Below are 15,872 nucleotides of genomic sequence, written 5' to 3'. Positions count from 1 at the left end.
TTTGAATATTAATGAGCTGGTTTCACCTGTCTCTTACTTTTGAAGGGTTGTAGGACAAAAGAGTTGACCAGAATAAACATGACACCAGGAACAGATTAGGATTGAGGTATCAAAATATGTTATACTGCTCAAGTTGTATGATTGACTATATGTGTCGCTACACATCTGCAGCAGATAGTTAACAAACCATCTCATCTGCTCACACAGCCTGCAGAATTGTCTAAATATGTGTACATCTATTATCTGTCTCTGTTGATCTCTTTATCCCCACCACCATAACACACATGCATAGAAAACAGTGAGTTTGCAGGTAATTAGTTTGTCTGTGTATTATTTGTAAACTATTTAGTAAGACAATTAAAATAACAGCAATAAAAACAGATTTCATTTAAATGCATTGATTTATTTTATTTATTAAATATAAAAATCCCACAAAGGAACATTCTGCTGTGTGGTTAACATTGGATGAAATACAAATATAATTATTTACAGGACATAAGATTAAAGTGCACAGAAAATGATCTAGGCCAACAGACTAATCATTTATTACAAGTAAACCTTTACAACACGTTCTTGATGCTGGCACTGATATTGCACTTTTTCAGCTTGGCAAACAAATAAGCAAAATACATCGCACAATCTTAATTATTGACAACACCACACATAAAATATCATACAGAACAGATACATCACTTCACAGAAATGTAAAACAACACTTGAATGCATATACAATGCAAAGTCTTAGAATGTGTTTGAATGTGTGAACGGTTTATCGTTTATGCCCACGGGGTTTTCGTCTGTTGTTAAAATGCCCAAGTACTCCATCTCTCTTGGCACAAATGTGTTTGGTGACAACCTGTGTGCACTGCTCGCATTCCACGGTGCAACACCAGTGGAATTTGCAGTTGCAGCTGCTGACGATTTCACTCCTCCTCTCTTCCACTTTCAGGCCGCACTCATGGCAGAGCCTCCTGCAGCTGCGCTTCTCCCACTGGGAGAGGTTCTTGCCACTTTGCAGACACTCCCTGGCCTCCGTGCCGTGCAGCCCCATGCTGGCGTTCTTGGCGCAGTAATCCGGGGACTCTTCCAGGTAGATGAGCTCTGTCCGGGCGATGGTGCTGAAAGCCTCCGCGATGGCCCCTCGGTTGTCGGCGCTGTTGCCGGCTCGCATCCTCCTCTTGTCCATCTCCAGTTTCTGGGCTTGGTCGTGCTTCACTTTCAGGTAGTTCCCGATGTCTCTGAACTCGGACAGCTGGAGCCAGCAGGTTTGGACGCTGCAGCTCTCGGACATGCCGTGACATCTACAGATGCGTTTCATCGTCGCCTTGACGGCCTGTGAGAAACACGGCGTTGGTTATTACTGGACGATTCAAGTGAATTTCACTCTTGCCATTACAAGCATAGCTGATTTTGGTATAGCCCCAAAAAAATTAAAAAAAATAATAATATATATATTCGTTTTTATTATAATTATTGATCATTATGATGATGATGGTTATTGTCTGTTATTATTATTATGACCATCGTTATTGTCATCGTTATTATGATGATGATTAACAGAGTTTGAATCACTCATGCTGTGTGACAAAGTCTGAGGCTGGGCTCTCACCAGTCTGCCAGCCTCGTTATTGTGCAGGTTCACAGCGGCCCTCGAGTCCTGCCCGGTCTCCAGCGCATCCACGTACTGCTTTGAAACTCGCTCCCCAAAATCCACGTTGTCGCTGCATCCTCCCCACATCCACGACCTGCCCCCTGCACACACAGTACAGAATACACAACAGCATTTAAAAGAGAAGAAAAAAGAAATGCATATAGGCCTGCACACAGACAGAATGGAAAAACGCACCAGAGCACACATGCCAAACGAACGTAGTCATTGTAAGTGGAACATGAAGAATAAATAGCCTCATGTGCGACATAGTTTTGCTTAATCTGGGTTCAGTTCACCTCCACTTACCAAGTTTCCCATTCCTGGAATCGTCACATCCACAATTATCCAAATCGCCCATACTGCAGTTTTTGGTAAGAGTGTACATCACACCAGCTGAGCTAATCGCATGTACAAAAGAGGTTTCTCTGGTAGCTGAAATGAAAAAGGAAGATAATATAGATGCCATACAAAAGTATAATACAACGACAACTACTACTAATAATAATAATAACGAAACCTACCGCTTCTCAGTCCGTTGTGGGTGGACAGCTGCAAGGCGCTCTCCGGGCAGTTCCACCGGTCCCACGCAAACTGGTGCTTGCACTCCTCTATGCCGCTCTGAGCCCCCACTTGCACACTGCTGGCGTAGGTGAGGTAGGCCTGTGAAAAAAAAAAAAACATACATAAAGCAAATTAAATTTGTATCATGATGAAGCTACAAATGATAGTTTATACATTTTATATTGATTGGGTAGATTTTAAAGATCTTATTTACTTCATAAAAAAGAAAAGCACAATCAAATGCATATAGCTGTTTAGTTAACGTGCAATATGAATCCAATATAGTAGTAGAAGATGCAATAATAATAATAATAATAATAATAATAATAATAAATACATTACCTTAGGTCCAGTCATAAGAAAGTTGTTCACAGACCTAAATAGGAAAACACGTGTTATTTTTGAAATACATATACTACATTAAATATAGATTGTTAGTGTTATAATTCATAACAATGTAAAAAAAAAAATCAAGAATGGATCACCTACCACGCTCTCGCGAACAAGAGATTGTAGGACATCCAGAGGGCAGCGGAACTGATGAGTCTATAGGGACGCATTGCAGCCAATCTCAGTGCTGGGTGCTATATGGCGCTATTGTGTGAAGGGAAATGAGAGGAACTCAAATCTTTCTCTTAAATTTAAATGATGCATTTATTAAGCCAGGGACAACTTTATCTTTTGTCCTGGGTCAGCCAATAAGATCATTGGGTGAAGGGCGGTGAGCAAAGACAAGGATCCGCCTAAAACGCACTTCAAGGTGCCGCCCTTAACTGTGCGTTTTACCCACAACAATTGACACATTAATAACAATGAAGTTTAATTACATTAAATCCGATTGCCTTGTTTTACAAGGGGTCAGGGGTCAGATACTGATATAACTTACAGTAGGTAATTTGTGTTGGTTTTATGGAAAAAATAAACTCCATAAAATTTAGACTATTTAATCTTGATTCAGGGACATTTCTCCACTGTCTACCACGCAGCATTGAAGACAATTATTAAGCTTTTGAACCCACGTTTGTGGGAAGAAATACACATTTAAAGTATTACAGAAATACAGAAAAAAACTCTTCTGTAGTCCAGAGTAGTAGTTTTGTGTTTATTACCAGGTATTTCTGTATTCCTAAGTCCAATTTGTTCTAATACAATTAATGTTTTTCTAGTCCACTTTTATATTACACGTCTTTAACCAAGCAGTGTTTGAAAATGTGTTTATATATATATATATATATATATATATATATATATATATATATATGCATACATTCACATGTTCGTTCGTTCTTGCAAATCTGACCTTACTTGAAAGTTTCCGATTCAAAATGTAGAAGTAACTGGGAATTTAGATCATGGGAAGTGTTACAGGACACTGGTCCCCAACGTGACCGACCCGAGAATCAATATTACGCACAGAAAACAGAAATACTTAAAATATTTAATATGAAATTCACACTACAAAAAATATCATATAGCAAGAGCAAAATGTTACGTTGAACAACAAAGGTTTAAAATAAATCCATCACTTTACGGAATCACATTGCTATTGAAAATACACTAAAACAATTGGGTAAGCCACCTGGAAATAAGCGACAGCGTACCCCCAACCGTGCCATACCTCCTAAACGACCTCTACAGTGGGAATACATGGTGAACATGCAAACAATGTGTGCTTTGGCAAGTAGAAAAAAAAAACACAATTATTATAATAATAGAGGTGTGATGTATCATATTACTGTCACAAAAGTGCGTACGAATAAGTAGGATTTCTGAATAATAAACAACTATCAACAGTGTATAAATCCAGATTTATATAATGTTATACCCTCTTTCACAGAAAAAAGGCAAAATCTCCCCTTGAAAGTGTGAAAACCCTTCGACACTCGTTAAGTCGGCATATAGAAACACTGTCGCTATATCCCAGTATAAATAACATATTAAAAGTATTAAATAAAGTACATATATTTTAAAAGGCTATGGGGTACATGTTCAGCTTTCATGTCCACGATTTCGGCGTCTGGTGCTGTTATAAGGCCTGCGGTTTCTCTCTCTTTTTGTACAGAAGTGTTTGGTGACAACCTGTGTGCACTGCTCGCATTTCACGGTGCAACACCAGTGGAATTTGCAGTTGCAGCTGCTGACGATTTCACTCCTCCTCTCTTCCACTTTCAGGCCGCACTCATGGCAGAGCCTCCTGCAGCTGCGCTTCTCCCACTGGGAGAGGTTCTTGCCACTTTGCAGACACTCCCTGGCCTCCGTGCCGTGCAGCCCCATGCTGGCGTTCTTGGCGCAGTAATCCGGGGACTCTTCCAGGTAGATGAGCTCTGTCCGGGCGATGGTGCTGAAAGCCTCCGCGATGGCCCCTCGGTTGTCGGCGCTGTTGCCGGCTCGCATCCTCCTCTTGTCCATCTCCAGTTTCTGGGCTTGGTCGTGCTTCACTTTCAGGTAGTTCCCGATGTCTCTGAACTCGGACAGCTGGAGCCAGCAGGTTTGGACGCTGCAGCTCCCAGACACCCCGTGGCACTTGCAGGATCTTTTCATAGTTGCCCTAATAGCCTACAAGGAAGAGTTATACACATTATTTTTAGAATGTTCACGAGTTTATTTTTAATATCATCGGAGTCATTCAAAAAAAGAAAAGCTTTCATCAAATCATGCATTCTTTATTTTATCTATATATAAAGGGTTTAGTGTAACTCATCTGGTTGAACTATCTTCCAAATATTCCTCCCTGCGTGCTTCTGTTTGTTGATCATAGATACCAATAGTTTTAAGAAATCAATGACTACTGCTCTCACCAGTCTGCCGGCCTCGTTGTTGTGCAGGTTCACTGCAGCTCTGGAGTCGTGTCCCGTTTCCAGAGCGTCCACGAACTGCTTTGCAATCCTCTCTCCAAAGTCCACATTATCGCTGCAGCCTCCCCACACCCAACCTCTCCCACCTGTAAAGTCAACTTACATCAGCGATGTACAGTTTAAATATCAGCTCATATTGTTGACATGATGCCCTTTCAGAATATCAATGTAACATTAGATATGTATATATTTTACATTTCATGTGTCACTCACCGATCTGACCCACTCTTGAATCGTCACATCCACAGTTGTCAAAGTCACCCATGCTACAGTTTTTAGTCAGGGTGTACATCACTCCAGCGGAGCTGATTGCATGGACAAAAGATGTTTCTCTGGTAGCTGGAATGCAAAACGAGATAATGAACTATTCATGTGCACAAATAGTATTTAATAAAAGCACTCTGCTAGGCATATACAATTAATGACATCACCATGAGTTCTCCGTTATTTGACTAGTGTTAGGGAGGTTGTTATGAACATGCATCCTGTTATTTTTTTGTATATATATATATATATATATATATATATATATATATATATATATATGTCACTACTACTTTTATTTTGTTATTGTAGTTTCTGGTACAAATATAGAGCATATAAATGTCAATCAGATTAAAAAAACGAAACGACCACTCCAGAGACAAGTGCATTTATTTTATTTCTAACGGTGTATATTATTAAACATTATTTTACAACAGATAAGACAGATTTGTCCTTGACATATAACCTACCGCTTCTCAGTCCGTTGTGGGTGGACAGCTGCAAGGCGCTCTCCGGGCAGTTCCACCGGTCCCACGCAAACTGGTGCTTGCACTCCTCTACGCCGCGCTGAGCCCCCGCCTGCACACTGCTGGTGTAGGTGAGGTAGGCCTGCACATGGGGGATAAAACACCACCATTAACCACTTTATCACGGGGTTGAATGTTAAGCTATTCCACCGTATAGAGATATACAAGAAACCTGGAAAAGCAATTCGGTTAACTGCATGTAAAGCTCGACTGTACACTAAAGCCATAGGAGGATCAATAGATTAAAGTTACCTTTGAGCCCGTCATCAGGAAGTTGTTGACAGACCTAAAAGGTAGACAAACATTGTAAAAATGCAATAATAATAATAATAATAATAATAATAATAATAATAATAATAATAAATGAAAAATGCCCTACCATGCTGCAGCTAAAAACACCTGGCAGTGCAGAGAGAGGACAACTGTAGTGAAGAACTGGTAGGGAACCATGATAGCAAACTGCCACCTTAAACCCTTGACCTCTGGATAGTCCGGTAGGAAGATGCTGAGAAAGACAAGACACAGAGGCAGTGAGGGCGGCTTCTCGCATATTTATAAGGGGGTCTCGTCTAAGGGACGGAAAAGTTTTCATTTTACTGTGAAATGACTACAGGGAGGTCATTGGGCCATTTCTTCTATGATCAAGACTCGGGAAACGCCTAATACCGCACTTCAAAGCCTTGACACCGTTTTTAAATACCCCTATACCCCTCCAACGTTGTAAGGTTTAAAATGTCTTTATTTAAAGATCACATTCTTAAACATATGATGATAATGAGCACCGTCATTATAATAATATTCTTAAAAACAATTCATGACAAAGAAGTCAGTTTAAAATCTTAAAAAGAATTCAGATATTTATGGTACTACATTCTCAGCTGTGCAATAACTATACCTACAGTTAATATAATTTGCCCCATGAATATCCACACTACAGGTACGGTGCTCAGTGACATGCTGCTTTGTGTAGTCGAAAGATCCTTACACAGTGGTGTGTTTATTCTGAAGTGTTGCCTATTCCTTTAATCACCATCTAGTGTGACTTTAAACATATTTACAATGTAAATGAACGTTTGCTGCCTTTGATACTTTCGGTCTTACACAAATAAGAACAATCAGTTGCATATCACACTTACAAAGTAAGTGTATACTTTGTATACTGTGATAGTTTTTACATGTATGTCTTTTCACATAAAACCAATACGCTTGTTTGAGGAACTGTATCATATATGTTAGAAATACATTGTATACAGTTTATCCTAAATAGCTCCTAATATATATATATATATATATATATATATATATATATATATATATATATATATATATATATAATATACACACACATTATATATAAGTTTGTGTTAAGATTCACTTACAAAGTTGGTTGTCCTAGTGCACATTTATTTTATTTCAACAGGACCACCGCGTATGCGAGCACGTCAAGCTTTCTAAACTATTGTAGAAAAACACATTGATCAACATACCAATACAAATCACAGGAAACAGTCCTCATCTAGCAAGTTATTTTGGGACATGTGTGGCCAAAATATCACAGAAATATTATTTCTCTGTTCACGACATTGTGTCGTTTGATAAAATACAAAAAAAGTCATACTTTTACATATAGTAATCTTTAGGGTTCTCCTCGTTCAATAATGAGTTGCTGGTTGGGGAAACGGTTTTGAATCCATAACTTTTAATGAGGGTTTACTGGTCTGCTCAATAATATGCTAACCCCTAACGTAAAACATACTTTAAACATTTAATTACATAATCCACATTCATAAATATACTCTATTCCAACCAATGTGTTAAAATTAATAACCAATTTAAGAGAGTTCATCTTAACATAGGCATTTTATGTGTCATTTAGACAACAATTGTTGTGACTTTTATTTTTTCTCCTTTTGCAAGGGAACCTCTTAAAGCTCTGTAATTTAAGTAAACTGCAGTTTCTTCCAACTATGCCGTTACATAAATCCCGATGGCAATTGATTTGGCCAAGCAAGCTGTGAAAAGCCCTGACAAAGGGTGTCCTCCAGGTGAGGATAATCCCCCTTAATTGGATATCGGCAACATCAAACTTTCACTGAATGAACCCACGGCTCCCCGGCACCTAATTGAGACAAAATCAAAGGCTATTAAGTGTTGATCCACAAGTAAGTAAAGTAAACCGCCTTCAGGGAAACTGGTGGGGCTGCATCCGATTTTTTCCCCTTAATCAATGGCCTAACATTGCTTTATTGGTTAATAATCTGATAAAACAGCACACAAAACCCAACGCCTTGCTAAAAGGCCGTTAACAGTCCAATTCCATGTGTAATTAGCATATTCTTAAAAATTAGAAATGTTTTTAGCATATTATATGGGCCTATATACTCCATGTGCATCCATTATCTGATAACTTTGCAAAATTATATTTGATCATGCAAAACATGTTTTCGACTACACGTTGAAGTACACATAAACCAGCAAACTTTCCAGATTATAACTGGTTTGCAGAAAATGGCTAAAGCGCTTTTCATTATGTACCTAATGCAAATGTTTCTAAGTAATTATATTAGCTTTTATTTTTAGGTTCCTATCCGTGTATCCTTTCACAACAAGTTTAAACACAAATAAATACAAATTCTGTGGAAAACTGAGTAATCTCCATGTGTGGGTCAATTCAATTCATACACCTTACGATGACAGCACCGGGTCACATTTCTCAATGATTCAGACAACAAAACTGATACAAACATTACACATTTCCCGAGTATTATAAAGTTTTCATGGTACAAACATTATAAACGACAATATGGATTTAATAATCGGGTACCTGAGAACAAAGGCGGTCCATTTCGAGGCTCCATTAGGTGCAGAAGTCACGTTTGCCCCCAGGACTTGAGCTGGGATGCCCTGAAGGCTGTCTTGAACATTTTGAATGAGAAAGAGTTGTTGTTTTTTAAGATTATACCTGTCAGTTTTATTAAGCAACATAGTCTAAGTGTTTTCCGATTAATTGTTTATAACCTTGGCGTTTTATTTGAAATACATGTTTGCCATATTCAGTCATAATTCAACTATGCTCATATAAAATAATGCGTGCGTCGAGAATTGTTTCATACATAACAAATGTGATTGTGTTTTAACAAGCAGTCTACACTACTTTCTGTCCGCAAAACGACCACTTTAAACTGTAGTCGGGATCTGGAGACAGATAAGTGAACTAATGAACGCGATAAAGGCAGGGAAATTGACATTAGTGTGTAAAATGCATGCCAGACGTCTGTTTCTGGGTGGCAGGAGTCCTGACGCCAGCTCTCCACGCACATCAGTACAGAGGATGGCCGGGCGCAGAGTTAAAAGACCATTTGTGTTGCGTTTCTCACTCCCCATTAACAAGTGTGAAATAAGAAGAGCACGCAAAATCCTGCTTCCACAATGGAGAAGAAAAAAGAGAGCCAGATCAACGCCGACACATTATTGCCTGAGCCAGCGTCCTTGGATGGCTAAATGTTTGCAGGTGTGGGGTATTAGGGGCTGGTGTGTAAAGGTGCGCTTGTTATGAGCTGCTGGTCTCGCAGGGGTGTTACAAGGCGCAACCTTATTCTATATTTTACTGTAGGCTATGATATGAAACAATGTCACATCCCTACTTTGTACACTTTATTTTCAAGTGGAAAGTCCTCATGACGCACCAGGATTAATGTCACAAATTGGGAAAACTGTCTCACCTTAGTCAACCTGTATTTAAAGTAGAGATGCTTATGTAAATTTGGCAATGTTATAGATTACTAGCTGTATATTTATTAAATTACTTGTGATTAAATACTCTTTAGAATCATATACCGACATTTTGTTCGGATTAATGAGATCTATCTATCTATCTATAAATCATATTAGAGCTGTGCAGTGAAATGTACTTACAAATTATGTATAAGCCTCTTACATAGGTGATTGTAATGGGTAAGTGAGCCTAAATTTAATTTGAAATAATTATATAAAGTCAGTATCCTATTTCATAGTGATATGTTAATTATGTAATTTACCTTTGGATGGGGGTCTCAAAATTAAACTGAAATTAGAATTAGAAATTCGCCCTGGATAAAGGATAAGATTTTTATTCTCCCAAAAAATAAATAATACAATAATTATATAATAATAACAGTTGAATAGGTAAGTGATTTATTTGTTTGTATGCTTAGATTATTGATTATTTTGATATAATCCTGTTGCATATTTTTGAATATGTTTCTGTGACTGTAACACAAGATGATATTAGGAAGGCGAATAAAGTCTTCCCGAACTAGACACGTGATATGAAATCTAACTCCTAAATCCTAAATTAAGGCACATATGTTTGGTTACTGCAGCTGAGCACAGTAGTGTAGAATTAAGATTATTATTTGAACAGCAACTACAGTTGTTTGGATCATATTAATTAAACTGGGGTTTAGAAATTTACATAGAAATCAATTACATGTAAGTAACATTTAGGTAACCCTTAGGTGACACTGTATCAATTTGCCTCTGATTTTGTTAATCTACTCTCAGTTGGTCTCACTTATTTAATACATGACTAAATGGCGTCCTCTAGTGTTCAATACCTCTGTAGCATTCCAGTAGCCTGTAACAGATCAGGATTTGCCGTTGTGGACTCCTGCCATGCAATTACATTTCATACTCAATAGACATTGGATAGAGTTTCCAGGAAAGACCATTTGTAAGGAATCCATTGTCCATTAGCTTAATGGAAACCCACTGACCTTAAAGCCATGGACTAATCGTGTCTGAACTGATAGAAGTATAATTTTATATGTTAAGTGAGATGTACATCCTAGTGCCTGTCTGTTCGTCTGTTGGGTAGGGTGATGTGCTGATGGTGGCTGAGGTGATTTACAGCTACTAGTTCCTCCTGCTGTCACTTTATCAAACAAAACACTACGTGTGTAGATGTCTCATCTGTATTAAAATCATACTAAATACATGACTAAAACAGTGTGTCAAAACACCCGTCACAGCCTAATAACTTTTATTAGAGATAGTGTAATTTCTAGAGGTTAGTTTTTTAGTGCTATAAGATATATAGGACCTATTATGATATTTTGCATTGCTGGCATTCTTTTACATTCATGGTGAAACCCTACAGTGTATATCCATTACCAATGTGCCTGACAATGTACCAAAGCTGGTAGCGGTACATGGAATTTCAAGGAGAAAAGCTGGGAAAACATTTACCTTGATCTCAGTCCTGTTGATCGCCTCTACGATGAATTGCAAAAGCAAATCACAGTGAAGCCTCAGATACCAATTTCTCCCACTGCAGTAGAAAAGGGACTATTGGAGGAATTGTAAATATTGTTCAGAGCATCTACTAAGAAGATTGTGACAATCATGAAGGCCAAGGATGGGCCCACACTCTGTGATGCTCATTTTGAACAGCTGGCTTTTGTTCATCCCGTGTTGTATCAATAGCTGGGTTGAACATACAGTATATAAACTATATAAATAAACACAAAGAGACAGCTGACATGGCTATATTACAAGAACAATAAGCAGGCTCCAAGGTGAATGCTATAGACATTAATCTGAGATTCAGGAATGGTTGATCCTCTAAGAAGTCGATATAACCTACATCTGCTGTGCTGAAACTGAAGAGGCAGCATTCATACAAAGTCATGGATCAAAATACAATCCTTTGGACTATTGAGGAACCATATTTTAAGAGGTATAGAGAGTACATGATTAAATACACGTCAAACATATTTCACTTACTGGGACCGGTTACTGGATATATAGGAGCTATTCCCTGCAGCTAGATAAGTCGAAATCATTTAATTGATCACAAAGCTTCTAAAGCCATTTGCTTTGTATTTCAGCTCTAAACTGAGGCATGCTGGGAGGATGTTACAACAGGTTTTTAATCTCAACGTTTTAAGCCTGTCAGCTGGACAGAGCCACCTATGCAAATATTGTGGATTTATAAATATGGGTCAAAACTTCTGAATCCGGGAGAGGCAGACACAGTTGCTAGAGAAACTACACTTGATGATTTTTACATCCAGTCAGTTGTTCAATACAATCTCAGAGATGTACAGAGATTGTCAAAAGACTACTGCTTTGTTGGGGTCAATCAATCAATTTGCAGAATTTTATTATATAAATTAAACTGCCAAGATCCTCAGTATCTTCCATCTGTATTTTACACTGCTCAGTGATATATAATTTCAATTCCTGGGTGAAGTTTTTATAATACCATTCATAATAACCTACTTGACTTTCCATCTAGGATACTATCAGTATTGTTCCTTGTGAGACAGTTTTTCATTAATATAAATTATGTTTAAGATATAAATGTATCCACTCTCTGGGATAGAGACTCATTTCAGATAAACTGTCTATATTTGAAGCATTTTTGTTTCCTGATTTTGGGCATACATGCAAGTGGAAATGCATTTTAACCAGCTTTTGCTTTTACACCAGAATGCATAAATACAGTTTTACCCGGAACATTCTTTTCTGTGTTTGCCAAATCAGGGAACATAAGCAACTAATTGTCCTTTGTTGTATTAAATTCTGCAGCTGTTCTACTGTGACCACTGTGAAATCAAAAGGCCATCTGTTAGTGGCTATGAAAAAATGACCAACTGTCTTCATTCAGCATGAGCTTATTCATAGCAAAGAGGGTTGTTCTTAACACCACAATGTCTACTTAATTTTTCTGTTGCTCAAGATGGACTGTCCAGCTTTCCAGTGGCAAGAAACAAACCTTACTGAGATTCTTTATAGTTGGGTTAAATTTGCCTGCACCTCACAAGGCATGCTTTCCTGGTGGTAGGGCTGCTCTAATTTTCTATTTCATTTGTTGAGACTTAATTACTTGATGTATGTGCTTCGGTTTGTCTGCTTAGATTCTGAATAATCAAAATAATTAGATATTCCAGCATTAAGTGCCTCCAATACAAATTTGGAAAGCCATGGAGAGAATGAGATAACATAGATATGTCTTATGAGATGGCATGCATCCAAGACAAGCCAGCCATGTTGTTTTGTTCTTTGAGTTGGGTTTCTATGATTGGAGAAGGATGCACATAGCTCAGTTTTACTGAACTAGACACCGAGGCACCCAGACAGCTTTACAGATCACATACCAATGTTCGACCAGCTGACCCTACTCCCACCCAGTCCCAACCCAGTCCCAGCCCAGTAGTGTGTCATCCCACTGGGAACTCCCGACAACATTTGGTTGATGGCACAGCCTGGATATTAAGTGGAAGACTCCAGGGTATGTGAGCTATCTTGCACTGAGTGAAGGTATTAATGGGATGGGCCACTTGGGAGCCCTAGGATTAATAAGTTTCATAGCTAGGCAGCAGCAGTTGATGTAACTGATTATCAAGAACTGACAAAATGTGTGACACAACAGAGACTGACCTACAGGAGGCACTGTGTATACAGAAACATCTACAATCTTTTTCTTTTCCAGTTAGCTTTATTCATAAACAACAAGGAGGAAAAAAACAAGAAGAAAGCATATGTGTACAGCAGGTTAACCAAGTAGAAGAATTTTGATATGTGCCGCGTCTTCCTTTGAAAGTAAAAGTCCCCCTATACGGGAATGTAAAACCAGTGCCATGGCTCATCCCTCCCATCATGCACCTCTTGCTGTTTGCAAGCTTTCTTTGTTAAATGAAAAGGAAACTGGGTAACAGTCAAATCAAAGTGCCATCTTGGAAATATTTCTGTCTTCATGGTTAAGGCGTTGTTTCTCCTTTCCGCTCCTGCTCGATGACTGAAAGAATATAGCAGGAAAAAAAGTCATCAGGAGGTCCTCTTTTGTTGTGAACAGTAGCAAAAAACACAGATCTGAGGAGCCCTTTCAGTCTATTACATCTGCCTGGTTGCTAATAGCTTATTGATCCAAGAACCAAATGAAAGAGGGTTTTATAAGAGCTCCTGTAGATCAATATTAAACCCTTCACATTCAGGAGCTTCCCATCTCAGACCTGCAGCCCAGCAGAACTTTATTTCTGTCCTGGTGTCTATGGTATTAAGTGCAGCTTAACACATTGCTGTAAATTAAAACTAATTAAGATATGTTAATTCATGCCTATAATAAACAGCAGAGTATTTAACTGATGTTTCTTTTCTTGAGGTGAACACCCTGAGACACAGAAAGAGATTTTTATCAATCGGGTTCACTTGTGCCCATGCCAGACCAACGTCCCAAACTCATCCCTAAACTATTGGTGTTGTATCTGATATAAAAATCTGGTGCTGTATTTATAGATCGATTACAGTTTTATTTCACCTCCACGGAATATAATCTGAAAACCAGAGATGCAGGGATAATGGGATATTTGAATACTACAATCGGCCAGTTGGCATAGATCAGTGGTTTGCAACCCTGGGCCCCATGTGATCAGGTTTGTCTTCAGAATGAACTCTTAATTACTTCATTGCAAATGTAATTTAACTATATTGCCAATTTGAACCTTTTTTAATTACCTTCCACTTTTAACAAGTAAAGATTTAACTGAGAAACTGAGAGTTCAGCTGCAAACAAACAGAAGACTTTGAAAATTAGAAAAACAGTATCCATTTTAATCTGTGCAAAGCTACAAAACAATATTTCTATAGAATCACAATAACAAGTGCCTGAAACCCATTTTTACTTGTATACAGCAATTAACTTCATTTAAGTGTCTATGTCCTTCAGGGTTACCAGTATAAACTGCTTTTAAAGCAATCTTACAAAATGAAATAGTTTAATTCCTGGTGGCTTTTGCTTGCTCTTTCTTTCTTTCTGTTACTTACATTTATATTTATTTATTTTAAATCAATCCCAAAATTTGACTTTAAAAGCTATTGCAGGGCACAGATTTCACATTGAAAGAGATTAATGGTACACTGTTGCCACCATGCTGACCAGCTTCTTAATTTTCTGTTGCAAGTTCTCAGAATCAAGTCCACTTACTTTCTTTTGTCGGCAGGGGATTCTTTTCCTTGGTCTCTGTTTTCTTCAGTTTGGTTTTATCGAAGCTGGCAATTTCTTGGAGATCAGGCTTGTCAGACATTTTTGCTTTGAAAAATGAATGAAAAAGGTAGTGCAAACAAGAGAAGACATAGCACAAATAAAAATATTTTAGCTGAGCTACATTTTAATGGAGGAAGGATGGGGAGGGTGGCATCTTTTTTTTGACATACGCACTTCAGAGCAGGGACGAAAGGATTGTTTTCTTCAGGAATCCATTTACAATGCAAATATTCAACTAGGGAAATGGCGGTATAATGGAGGCATGTTGTCTTCAATTCTATAATTGTTAATCAATAACATGATGATTAATAATAATAATTAAGAATAAATAAACCATTTGCTGGTTAAGCGAATATTCAAATAAATTGAGAAAATCCATTACTGATGCAACAATTGATGCAGAATTGACTCTACACACAGAATGAACGCCCAACTCTTTCATTGTCTGTCTCAAATGCAAGTCACAGGAGGCCTACTTTTGTTTTTTAAGTGTTCAGCTCATTCAGTGCAACGCTTTGCTTGCTTTTCACCATCAATTACTTTAATTTCTCTGGGAGGGATATGCCTACACTAATGCAACCCACAGCCTTTGTTCTCCTAAGGCAGCCCCATTCATTTCCCCCTTTAGTCCCATCACCGACATTGCTGTAATCTGGCGCTGAAGCACGCTGCTAAAATAAACTGTTCACTGATGCTTTACCAGACAGACGTTGCCCCTCCCCTCATCTTGTCTAAAATAAAATCAGAACCTGTGAGATCGCATTTTAAAACAATCACTTTTAATGCATCCACAATTTTAACAGTTAAAATGTAAGAGAATGAGGCAAAATCTGATAAAAAAAAGAAACAACCTTTGTCCAACTGCAGCATCATGACTAGGCAACACTACACATAAAATAAGGGAAGACTGCCATATTGAGACAGGAAAATCAAAAGTCAATAGTTTACAGACAGTAGGTTGGAAATCACACATCAGGGAAAAAAATTAC

The 15,872-nt window shown here is 38.1% G+C and overlaps 2 protein-coding genes across 2 annotated transcripts; both read right to left on the bottom strand.

Annotated features, from left to right (window-relative positions):
- Positions 1–769: 769 nt before the first annotated feature.
- LOC136763100 (protein Wnt-8a-like) lies at positions 770–2,584 on the bottom strand. Its single transcript, XM_066716829.1, has 5 exons — positions 2,555–2,584; positions 2,173–2,311; positions 1,958–2,083; positions 1,610–1,752; positions 770–1,333 (listed from the first exon to the last, which is right to left on the bottom strand). Exons 1-5 carry the CDS (start codon positions 2,567–2,569, stop codon positions 770–772), a joined length of 987 nt encoding a protein of 328 aa, XP_066572926.1. The 5' UTR covers positions 2,570–2,584.
- Positions 2,585–3,636: 1,052 nt separating this feature from the next.
- Positions 3,637–9,296, bottom strand: LOC136763099 (protein Wnt-8a). Its single transcript, XM_066716828.1, has 7 exons — positions 8,683–9,296; positions 6,238–6,363; positions 6,111–6,144; positions 5,802–5,940; positions 5,281–5,406; positions 5,011–5,153; positions 3,637–4,768 (listed from the first exon to the last, which is right to left on the bottom strand). The coding sequence occupies exons 1-7, from the start codon at positions 8,841–8,843 to the stop codon at positions 4,202–4,204; spliced, it is 1,296 nt and encodes a 431-aa protein (XP_066572925.1). The 5' UTR covers positions 8,844–9,296; the 3' UTR covers positions 3,637–4,201.
- Positions 9,297–15,872: the final 6,576 nt, after the last annotated feature.

Source organism: Amia ocellicauda, chromosome 11 (assembly GCF_036373705.1).
Source record: "Amia ocellicauda isolate fAmiCal2 chromosome 11, fAmiCal2.hap1, whole genome shotgun sequence".
NCBI lineage: Eukaryota > Metazoa > Chordata > Actinopteri > Amiiformes > Amiidae > Amia > Amia ocellicauda.
This window is presented reverse-complemented; position numbering and strand designations above follow the sequence as displayed.